Source organism: Trachurus japonicus, chromosome 8 (genome assembly GCF_045865225.1).
Source record: "Trachurus japonicus isolate A0001 chromosome 8, Traja_1.0".
Classification (NCBI taxonomy): domain Eukaryota; kingdom Metazoa; phylum Chordata; class Actinopteri; order Carangiformes; family Carangidae; genus Trachurus; species Trachurus japonicus.
Window position 1 is genome coordinate 16,552,659 of NC_140914.1, and position 12,460 is coordinate 16,565,118.

The window sequence follows — 12,460 nt, forward strand, 5'->3', positions numbered from 1 at the left end:
TGTATTTATTTATTGCTGCACCTGCTCTGTGGGGCGGGAGGAGAGGAGGAGACTGAATAAGATTAATCTTGTTTGTTGAATATCAGGCATCAGTGGAGACATGTTTGTGTGTTAAAAAGGAGCAGACAAAATGTGAGTACACTAACTTCAATGTATTACATTTATCACTTAATACACTACATTATGCAGGTGGACAATATGTAGAGGTATACTGTATTGTGATGTTTCTCTCTATTTTGTTACATTTTTTGAATATTTTCTCAGTGTAAATATATCCCTGAAACGAACCTGAACCCTATCTGAATATACACTCAAAATAACACCTCTGTTTTCTAACTGTGATTTTACTGTTTTATTTCTTCTGCAGTCCAAATTATTTCCAAACATTTGTTTTCAATAGAAAAGTGTTTTAATTTTATCTTCACATAAATTGTTCATTCATATTCAGCTGGTCCAGACAACAGATAATCATGTTATTACATTTTACAGTGAAAAGAGCTGACTTGCTGTGACATGAAGTACCATAAAAGGGAGTGGAGACTTTCGCTTCGTGATCACACTTATAGCATGAAACCACAGAATAAAACAAAAAAACAAAAACAATATGTAGTTCTGTATGTAGCACAGCTGCTTTGGTTCTTGCTCACTCCAATATTCATTGAGCCTCTATTGTAAGATAATCAGGAAAAGCACCTGGGGTCAGCAGGTCTGATGCCATTTGTTTTGTTTGTCTGTTTACTCAATTAGTAGTGTTTCCTTTGCGTGTTTGCTATGTGTACCTGCTCAGGTTTTTGTGGGTCTGTATCTGCAGGTGTAGATATGAAAACACTCCGGTCTATAGTAATTCAAGTGTAGAGACTGCATTGACAGATATCTTATGTTTTTCGGTACTGATTATGGGTAATCAGATTGGGTTTTGATTTTAGGCCCTATATCTCACAAATGTCAATCATTAAAGCAGACATTCTGACAGCAATCACTTACATAGAGTGTTTGGTCCGAAACACGGGTCTGTCAGTCACTCTGCTCTGCTGTAAGCCGAGGAGAAAACTTTCCTTGTATCCTACAACCTTTATCCAATGAGGAGAGAGAACGGCATAAAGGGAGGGTCCTCTCTGTATGTGCAGCCAAGGGATGCGCGTGCATGTGGTGACGTCGGGACAAGGGGGACTGCTAACTCCATCGGCTGACAAGAAGTTAGCCAAAAACTAGCCAAAACTACCGGTGTAGGTACCAAATATGTCCGGGCTGCCAGATTTGTCCGGGGCCGCGACTGGCGATGACGTGGAACATCATGATTGGTCATGAGGATTTATAAACGTTGTAGGTAGACGAAAGTGAGCTATTTATATTTTCTTATGATAACATTAAACATTTACACAACTAACAGTGATGAAAATGATTAAAATACTGTAATTAGCGCGGGCGTTCACAAACGTTTGTTTGACATTGCCTAGGAGATCTGTGCCAAATCTCGCGAGAGTGTGTTGTTGAGCCAGAGACAGGTCTTGAACAAAGTTCATTATCTCCTGAACTGTCCGTCTGAAAATTGCTATTTTCGTCTCAAATTGTTCAGAAGAGATGTGGCTTGTGACAAATGAGTCCAATATTTACTATGGGGCGAAGAGACTAACTTTGCTAACATCCGCGGTAGCATCGAAGTAATGCATTACGCCACCACGACCAATCACGATGTGCCACGTCATCACCAGTCGCGGCCCCGGACAAATTTGGCAGCCCGGATACATTTGGTACCTACACAGGATCGCTTACTTCTGCTTTAATGATCGATTAAATATTGTTCCTATATGTTCTTTTACTTTCAGCTTCAGTTCTTCAACATGGACGAGTTTGTTCGTTGCAAATTAACTGAATGGGGTCTCAGTAAGTTGATAAAGAAATTTAAAGGTAAGATTTTACAGTGTTGCTATGCTACATACCAATGTAGAAGTATGTAGGCCTATGTTATAGAGATATAGATAGATAGATAGAGAATACTTTATTCATCCCTAGCAGGGAAATTCAAGTTAGTCCAGTTATGTAGGTAGGCAGAGCAGGGGTGGAGACTGGGAGGGAGAGAGAGGGACACAGGAAAAAACACAACAGCACCACACTCTTCCTGGCCACATTGAGCAATAAAGCAAATGTTGTACAGTATAATTTCAAAATGATATCACTGAGGACTCACTGTCATGATACAGTATTTTATATATTTACCATCTGCAGTAGCCTACTACAGGTGTGTGCCACTTTTAGCACCATTTCAATTAAGCTTGTGGAGACAGATAAAAAATGAAATTGAAAGAAGATTTGTATAGAGACATATAAAAAAAATGATATTGAAAAGTGACAAATATTGTTCGCTCAGCCTGACATGATTTTAAAGTTAAACCAAACAGCTGTTCCTGCATCTGTTTTACTCCCTATGTAACAGACCTGTGCAGTAAGTTGATGCAACACTTTGTTTTTGCATGACTGTTATGTGAATATTTTTGCTAATTACAGATCAAGACATTGATGCAGAAAGTCTATACTGTCTTACTGATCAGGATATTGATAACCTGATCACACAAGTGGGACCAAGGTCAAAATTCAGGAAGAAACTCAAATTGTTAAAGGTAATGTTCTGCAATGTAAAACCACCTCCTATTAAATTTAACTTATGTTGATTCATGCTGTTACAGTTACAGGAGGACAAACAGCTGTCTACACACCAACAGATAAATTCAAGGCATTAACTAGAATTTAAAAAAACATCTATTTACTGTCATTGATTAGAAGGCAGGACAAGACTCGAGGCCTCAGGAAACAGTTGTGTCTTCTACTCATGTAAGTTGAATGCAGTATCTTGTAGTTTGATGTAATCAAAGGTATTTATTGTAGTTAAACAAAGGGATTAGATTTTATTTTCAGTGGCTGCTCACAATTGACATATTACACTTTATCTGTGTTAACAGAAGCGGGTAGAACGAGCTGATTCTGCTCCGGTAAGAACAACATAGAGTTTTACAGGTATATAGAAGGTGAAATTTCCCCTGTTTTCATGCGAATGAAGTATCCTGAGAAAGGAAGTCATGACTGAACAATTGTCACATTGTTGTTGACTGAGGAAAGTGCTGCTGATAAATACAGTACAATCATTTGTTAGACCTTTTCTGGACTCTGCTTTGTCAGGCTCATCCCAGATCGGATGGTGACACAAATTTAAATATCACTGAAGTGGGCTTTGGACAAAGGACAGGGCCTATGTGAGTGTAAATTCTTATTAAAACAATGTTTTTCTATGGTCATCCTCAGGCATTGCCCTCCACCAGTGGCACAAGTAATAAAGGTGAGACAGGAAAGAGAAAGTTGAATCTTCAGGGGCAGTCGAGCAGCTTTCAGTCACCAGCCAGTAAACGAAGATGTGACAAAAGACTGGGAGAATATGCAGGTAATTATATTACTGCCTAAACAATGGAAATCTACAACCCACTATAGTATATGTAATGAACATTTCTTTATATATCACATATTTGTCTCATACCTTGGCCACAGAAAATACTTTCTCCCTGGCTGGTCAGTGTCTGTTATCTCATCACCACATCTCAAACAGTGAACAGCAGACGTGTTTGCCTCTAATTTACTTTACTTTTTTTTCTCTCAGAAACCGACTTTAATCTCAAAAATAATAGGCCTATGTACAAAAAAATCTCCAGAGCTCCATAGACTGAGCTCAACCCCAGTCTCCCTGCTCCTCTCACCTATACACACGAGCGTGTGCAGGCCCACCAGCCCCTCCAGCGAGCTCTGGATGACAAAAAAGACGGCACCAAAGGTACCAGCAACTGCGAGGGTGAGGGATCCCTCCTCTGTTGCTCACCCTGAGGTTTCTCCGATTTTTCCCTGTTAAAAGGGTTTTCCATGGAGTTTTTCCTCAGTGGATGTGAGGGACTAGAGGATGTTGCTACGATGCCATGTAAAGCCCTTTGAGACAAACTGTTTGTAAAAACGGGCTATACAAATAAAATTGCCTTGCCTTGCCTTGCCTTGCCTTGCCTTGCCTTGCCTTGCCTTGCCTTGCCTTGCCTTGCCTTGCCTTGCCATTGCCCGTAGGCCTACTGACGGTGCCGTCACTGTCCAGGGCTCGTCTTCCGAGTTCGCTGGAGATCTGGAGGGGAGGCTGGCAGGCCATGTGGCCCAGCACACTGGGACTCCAGAGACTGGCTGGAGGGCTGGAGATTTTTTTTTTCTCCATTAAAAAAAAGAAGAATTCTGAGAAAAAAAAAGTCAGAACTCACTTTTTTCACAATGGCCCTAATCCTCCTCATTGTGCATGAATAGAAAAACCGTTCATGGTTCCTGCTTAATAATGTTTTTATATTTCTCGGACAGAACAAGTCATACTGTCTGATGTGAAAAAGATAATGAAGTATGTTTATACGACACTACAAAAGGAAGAAAACACAAAGCTCAATGCTTTCCTCAAGTAAGTGTTGAGTTTTCTTTTTTTCTAGCACATCACAACCTACTGGAAATTCAAGAGGATATTATCAGTCATTTTCATATGAAACTATCCTGACCTTCACTCACAAGCTCACGGACATTACTGAACCCTGTGTTATATCTTTTTTTTTTATTGTCTCTCTTTGTTGTAATATAAATGCAGACAATACACTGCCACTCTGCTACTGCTGATTTTGTGTATAGAATGAACACAGAAAAGAGATGTAGGACACTGTACGATGTAGGATGAAAAAAAATAATGATAAAAAAAATTAGCTGAATTAAGTCAAAGTACGGAGATAATTTGGTGGAAACTGTCATGACCAACCCCTTACATGCTATTACTCGAATATAATGGACACAAAACCAAATTGAAACTCTCATACACCAGGTCTAAAATCTGTGATTTGGAGACAGACAAGAGGGAGCTGGTCGGTGTGTTTGGTAAAACCGGAGCTGGAAAAAGCTCTCTGATAAATGCCGTCATTGGAGAGGAGAAACTTCTGCCCTCTGGAAGTGTCAGTGCATGTACCTCAGTCATGATTAAAGTGGAGGCGAACAAGGTCAACACAAAGTACGAGGCAGAAATTGAGTTCATCACAAAAGAGGTACATCATCTGTCTTTAACTAGTTGAAAATGAACAGTTTAGCTGCAAAAGAATAATTGTTGGCTACATTATTTGACATTTGAGTGAATTAAATTCAACATAGGCCTAATTATTTTTTGTTTTTCAGGAGTGGGAAGATGAATTGTGGCCGTTAGAGCATATTTTTAGGGATGATGCAGATCAGGAAAAGATAGATGATGATGATGATGATGATTATTGTGAAAAGCTGACAGCTCTGTATGGAGAAGAATGGAGGAGAAACATGTCAACTAAAAACCTCATGGAGGACAAACATTTCAGAGAAATTCCAGAGTTTCTCCAATGCAGGAAGAAGATATTGACATGTGAATCAGTAAGTAGGACTATCATGTCACATACAAGTAAACCTTGAGTGTTTAACAATGAAATAGGTTCAGGCTTTGAACAGTTACCTATAATCAGTTATAGTTTAAGCCTTTTATCATCTAAAAAATAGGTTCTTGAAAATGGGTTTGCCCCATGCATTCATCATAAGCAGACTTAACTATTGCAGATATTTTTTTTCTGAACAGGCATGTATGGAACTTCAAAATAAGCTTAATAAAAAAAAACTGTGAGGATTTTGATACGTTTTTATTACATGTATGAACCTCCATGAACTGCTTTATGTTGACCTTTCTCAGATTCTGATTCTTTTATGCAATTTATAAAGCACTTTGAATGTGAATATTAAAAAATCACTTTGCATTGTCTTACCTTACTTTATTATTTATCACAGGCCAAAGAACTATCTGCAAAATGTGTCAAATACACAAGAAGCGACTTGGAAGTGGGACAAGGCAATGTAATCAAGAGGTGGTACTGGCCACTGGTGAAGTGTGTGACTGTCAAGGTGCCTGATAATGAACTTCTCCAGCATGTCACACTTGTGGATCTTCCTGGAAATGGAGATCGTAACAAGGGCAGAGACAAAATGTGGAAAGAGGTAATTTATTCCCATAGACTGCTATTTATGATGTTTTACTGTCTTATCTGGAAACTGTGACATTGAGTCAGTTTCTCATAATTATCTTGTTATGCTTCTGCAGCTTGTAGGAAGTTGTTCTACTGTGTGGATTGTGACAGATATTGATCGAGCAGCATCAGAGAAAGAAGCTTGGGAGATCCTGGAGGATGCCTGTAGCCTCATGGGAAATGGTGGCGAATGTCAGCGCATTCACTTTATCTGCACCAAGTCTGACCATATTGAAGATTCAGATGATCAGTAAGTAATTTACATCTGTACATTTTATTCCATGTCAAAAGGTAAATAGCTGAATATACCAGATTAAGACGGTAATTAATGCTGTGGGTGGACTTGGAAAAAGAGAGACCATGCATGCACGGATTATATTGATTAACCTTTGTGTGTGATCGAAACTTGATTAGAAAAAAAGTGTGTTGATTTAAAGACATAAGAAACCAGTTTGGACAATACTGAGGTGGAAGTAATTTCTCCAAATACTGAGGTGCCAAATCTCTTTTCAGTGGAGCAGCTGCTGTTCGTGATCTCATACTGAAGAGAAATCTGGAAGCCAAACAAACAGTGATGTCAGAATTCAGAAAAGACAAAAAGATTAAGGTGAGTTATATGGACACAGAAAAAAGCTTACAGACTGATGGCCTGACGTTAAAATCAAAACCCATTCTGATTTTTCAGAAACACTTCAGTGAAGAGTGTTTCCAAGTGTTCACAGTGAGCTCCAAGGAGTTTCTGAAAAGAAAATATCTACAACGAGACGACACAGGTAGGTGAAGTCCTCAATGACAGTAAGATTTATCACTGAAATACACATTTGGTTTTAGTTTATTTTATTCACTTTAATGTGTGCAAGGATTACTAACCAACTGAATGTGTCTGAAAGTATGTAATGTAAACATGTAAAATACAAACTCTATTTTCCTAGAAATACCAAAACTTCAGGAATATCTGCAAACTCTGAACGCCTATCACTCAGTGACGTCAAACTATGTGTCTGGAGCGTATGGGATTCTCTCTCTGATTCAAGGGGCCAGATGCAGGGAAGTGGTACGTTCTAGTCATAAAACCTATTTCATTTTGTTTAATCATCTCAGTTGTCATTAACAATTCCCTGAAAATAATAATTCTGACAGCAAATGAGTAAACTATGCTCAAATGCATGCATGCACATGGCAAAGTCAGATGACTATACATTTTAGTGCCAGTTTCTTTGTGATGTCACCCCTATAGAAAATCTGTCCATGAAGGTTGTTGATTTACTCAGGCTGGGTTACTTGAGAGGCTCTGTGACAACAGTAATTAAATACTGTTCATACAGGATGAACAACAGGATGTCATGAATAAACGTGTGTTTGATTTCAGGGTGGAACAAAAACAGAGGTGTGCCGAGAGCTAGAAGAAAACATGAGGCGGGAACTTGATAAAGTCAGAAAACCCATGGAAGAGGCTTATGAGGCTTTTGAAAGATGCCTCACTGAGGGGGTTGAACAATCAAAAAGTTCATGTGATGCAACGTTGAAGTCCATCTTATATCCTGTATGTATTTTTGTACTGCTTTAATGATGATTTTGATTTTGAACTTCATACAAAGAATACAAGAGTTTTTTTCTGTTTTGTTTCAGAAAAAGGCTGCAGGTCAGAAATCGGGTGTTGGTAGCAGTTTTCACAGGACATTAAAGTATGTTGTTCAGAACAACGGCACCTACAAACCAAAAAAAAAGAGACAAATTGACATCAATGAGAAGTTGAGTTCGTTCCTGACCAACAGCATTGATGAGGAGTTCAGAAAGACTTTTGCGTAAGAAATTATTCACTGAAGACACAAAAGTATTTGTAGGTCCATTTACAATCTAGAGAGAGAGACTGTCTAGAATTGAGAGATTGTGCTCTCTGGACTTGTTTGGGGCTCTTGAAGATGTTACACATACATCTCACCTGAAGACTTTTTCAGAGGGGTTCATTAGGAACTTGTTGACTGAGTGATGACACAGAAATTACAGTAACTAAAGCAAGTTAAGTTACCTCAGGATACGCTGACCTGGATGACTGATCAATCATCAAAGATGGTATTTTTTATAAAAAGGACATAACATTTAAACTTGTTGACATGTTTCAGAAATGACAGAGAATGTGGAGCATTCAATGGAGCCATCGCTGCATTTACACTTGACACAGAGAGGCTGATCCAGAAGTACAGAGGAGCTGAGCTGCAACTGACTTTTCTACAGACAGAGGTAAAGTGTGTGTGTGTGTGTGTGCGTGTGAGTGTGTGTGTGTGTGTGTGTGTGTGTGTGTGTGTGTGTGTGTGTGTGTGCGTGCGTGCGTGTGTGTGTGAGAGAGAGAGAGACAGAGAGAGAGAGAATACATAAAACTACACCCTGTGTTTTTCTTTAAGGAAGAAAAGATTAAGATGAAACTCAACAGAATCGTTCGGGAACGCAAGAAAATAATGTACCGCAGTCTGACCTGGATAATCGAGGAGTACATGCAAGAATGTTATAAAAGTAATATAGAAGATCATGATATATAGTATACAGACTGTCAGTAAATTCATCATGATTATACAGAATCATTCAGTTTGACAACTGTTTTCTTTTTTATTCTAGGTGCAGCAACATTTAGTGGTCCAGGTGTACTGAAAAACATGAGGGACACCATTGAAACACATGTTAATAAATCAAAGAACATCATGTTTCAGCATGCTAAAGATGTTCTCTTGCTCCACCTGAATGACCTGAAGGTTTGTCCTTTTCGTATAGCCTGATAGGAAACAGAATGCTATAGTAAAATGTTCTGCTCATTATAGGTTTTTTATACTAAGATTTATTCTGCATCATTCTAAAATCTGCTTTTACTACAACACTGTAGTCACTGCTTTTAAGACACAAACACAAAACATATGTAGGGATTAACCCTTTGCTTAAAATGAAAGTAGTTATTTGTATGATTCAGAATATTTGGCTGTGGGAGTGAAAAGTAATGAGTGATTTTGTTGCTTCATTAGGAGTATGTCTTGAAGGAACTTATGGAAACCCTGATGAAATCAATTGAGCTGTCACTGAAGACTACTGATGACTCAATCCCAGGTTGAGAACATTTTAAAAATATATACGTTGTACTTATCTCACTGAAATTAATATATTAATTTTATGTGAATGTAAAAAATTATATTATTATATTATATATATATATATAGCTATATATTCTGTTTATTCATTTCTGTTGAATCACAGTTTTTATTTATTATATTTTCCTTTTAGATGTTTCAGCAGAGTTTGACCTGGTGAAGAAACATTATGATGACTAAACAGCAGCAAGATGGAGAAACATCACTAACTTGGTAAAACTTATGTTAAGTGTCTCTACAATCTGAGAGACCTTGATTTACTTATGCTCTTATTTTAGGAAGGAAGAAAAACCTGCAAGAAATCCCTTTGTTTTTCTCACACTGGTCTTTATTGCTTGCAGAGATTTTAGATATAAGGACATTTTTGCCTAATTAATGTGCTTTATACAATACATGTTTTGCCACTTTAAATGCTCCAAAGACTTTGTGGTTTTAAATGACTCAACAGTTTTTTATTATGCATTTTCATGTTTTATATCAATGACTTTATATTATGACCTTAATGTTTGTAGACTTTAAGCAGAAGTAAGCGATCCGGTCGTTTTGGCTAATGCTGCGTTCCAGGTAGGCTTTTGAAACCGTAAATTACAGCTTCAAGTCACAACTTACGACTTTGTAGCGTTCCAGGCAACCCACTCGTGTTTTTCCAACCTATTTTACCTGTGAAAGTCACTATAACGGCCACTCGTAACTTCCGACCCGTGAACTCGTACCAGATCGAACTGGTACGACTTCACAGGTCGGAAAAACACGAGTTACGTGTTGCCCTGAACGCACCATAACAGTCCTCGTCCCTACGTCACCACATTCACGGCGTCCCTTGGCTGCACACACAGCCCTTCATGCCGTTCTCTCTCCTCATTGGATAAAACTTGTAGGATACGAGAAAAGTTTTCTCCTCGGCTCAGAGCAGAGCAGAGTGACTGACAGACCCGTGTTTCAGTCCAAACACTCTATGTAAGTGATTGCTGTCGGAAGATATAACTATTTAAGACTTATATTAACACAAATATATCACTTACTTTTGCTTTAAGTAATCTCATATTCAAGGCTTTGCTAGCTGCAAAATAATGATTTCTATGTGTGTTCATATTAGAAATCAAAATAGAAGAGATAAAATGTATGACTTTTTAATGCAGTTATTTATTATACTATTTTTCATTGTTTTAATTCTAAAAAGGTAAAGTCTAAAAATACTTTTGGTGTAGTATACTGTACACTACAGCTCAATAGAGACACCTTGACCTAAAGTGCTGCATGTGGCAGAGGCAGCAGATGTATCATATACTGTATGTAGATCATTCAGTTATTAAATATCCATGGAAATGATCTGTTAATTGATTTCATTTATTATCAGTGTGTTAATGACTTATATGTGCAAAAGGACACTTCATGATTGTGTTGATTCATTTGAACCTGATAATGTTTGAGACACTAATAGACCTGTTGAGTGGTTGAAATCAGTCAAAGAAGTGACAGAGGCGAAGCTGTCAACATATTGTTCCAATAGTTTCATTTTGAAGGTTTTTGACAGCTATTTGACTTACCATCCTACTAAATTGCAAAGCAACCCTCCAGAGATGAAGGTTAGTAACACAATCTGTCCACGATACCCAAAGAGGAATCAAAAGTGTCCAACAATGCCCAAAACGAAAGCTGACATGTGTCTGGGTGTCATATTGTTAATGTGTGATATCAACCAGCATTTTCTCCAAAGTCATTTCCAAGCTGCAGCTCTGCTGCTTAAATTCAGATTTTATAACTACATGAATCATATTACATAGAATGACAGAACATTATTTTATTTTTTATGTTTTTTTGTTTTTTTTCAAAGGAACAAAATCATAAACTTCCATTATTTCCCTGACTGAAACATGATATTGTCACTGTCACTCAATGTTGGGGGTTACACAATCACAATAAAAAGGAAAATTTTGATTCCCAAGGGAAAGCACAATATTATCGCTCCTTGATATCAGTCAACCACACATAACAGTGGCTGTGATGTGTTGAACAAGTGGTTTATGTCTTAAGGTTAGTTCCTCTTCAGGATGAATAGCTTTCATCCTTTTTACAGTCCTCGCTGCAGCCGGCCTCAGTTTGAATCCTGAATCCGGTGGCTCTTTAATAATAATAAACTTTATTTATATAGCACCTTTCAAAACAAATGTTACAAGGTGCTGTACAACAAGGTAACAACAATTAAAACTAGAAAATTTCCTCTCGGGAAATTTTGAATGGGCCACGGGGCTACTGCCGGTTGTGCCATCTCTGTCAACATGGGAATCAAACCCACGATCTTAAGGTCAAGACAGACACATGATCATCTTTCTATAAGCACTGATATGGAGGAGCTGTAACCACATTAGGTTAACTGTGTGTGTGTGTGTTTATCTTGTGTAATAGGGCCAGGACTCAATTAAAACAATTAATCTAATTAATTAGAGGCTTTGCAATTAATTAATCGCAATTAATTGCATTTTAATCGCATATAAATATTTGACCTGAGAACAGTGAGAAGCATTTTTTTCACATGGATTTTAGTATACCATTGAATGACTGAATAGCTTAAGCAACAAAACATTGTTTTTTTTTTCAAGGTGGTACTTAACCAAGACCAACATGCAAATTATCGATTAATTCATTAATCGATATTTGATACAGATTTAAATGGTCTTTCCTGCCAATACACTATGATGATTACTGTAGTATTTAACTAGGCTACATAAATCACAGTAGCATAAACTTGTTGAACGGACCAGGTGATGGGCTGACTGGTCCTGTCTAACTTCTGTGTACTGGGTGCCATTGTGCAGGGTGTTAAGGCAGCCTTCCTCCACTGCAGTCCCTATGGTCCTGGACCCTCTGGCTGGTGGGGTGGGCTGCTTTCAGCTGGGGGGGACTCTATCAGCTGCTCCCACGAGAGGCATTTGACGCATTTGACACCAACAAGGTTTAACTTTAAAACCAGATTAAATCATGGTTTAAGTTTAAATTCTGTTGCACGTTAACTGTGTTTTAATCACATGAAGGTGTGTGTGTTTGTGTGTGTGTGTGTGACTGTAATCACATGAAGCTGGCTCTAGAGTCTGTGTGTGTGTGTGTGACTGACGTGACACATAGTTAGTTAGTAGCTGCATCCTGTGTCAGTCTGATTTAGCTGTGTCTCTGTTTATAAACATTTAAACGAGCGCCAGGTGGATTGTTTATGAAGTTAACGAGCTCTGGCCTGAGGGTCAA

At 38.2% G+C, this 12,460-nt stretch overlaps 1 protein-coding gene across 1 annotated transcript; it reads left to right on the forward strand.

Annotated features, from left to right (window-relative positions):
- Positions 1–1,832: 1,832 nt before the first annotated feature.
- On the forward strand, positions 1,833–9,446 carry LOC146982960 (nuclear GTPase SLIP-GC-like). Its single transcript, XM_085784259.1, has 20 exons — positions 1,833–1,908; positions 2,506–2,618; positions 2,782–2,829; positions 2,958–2,987; positions 3,298–3,433; positions 4,375–4,468; positions 4,877–5,093; positions 5,221–5,445; positions 5,851–6,057; positions 6,161–6,336; positions 6,600–6,693; positions 6,772–6,859; positions 7,019–7,140; positions 7,456–7,629; positions 7,716–7,891; positions 8,210–8,327; positions 8,489–8,597; positions 8,700–8,833; positions 9,098–9,179; positions 9,354–9,446. Exons 1-20 carry the CDS (start codon positions 1,842–1,844, stop codon positions 9,398–9,400), a joined length of 2,457 nt encoding a protein of 818 aa, XP_085640385.1. The 5' UTR covers positions 1,833–1,841; the 3' UTR covers positions 9,401–9,446.
- Positions 9,447–12,460: the final 3,014 nt, after the last annotated feature.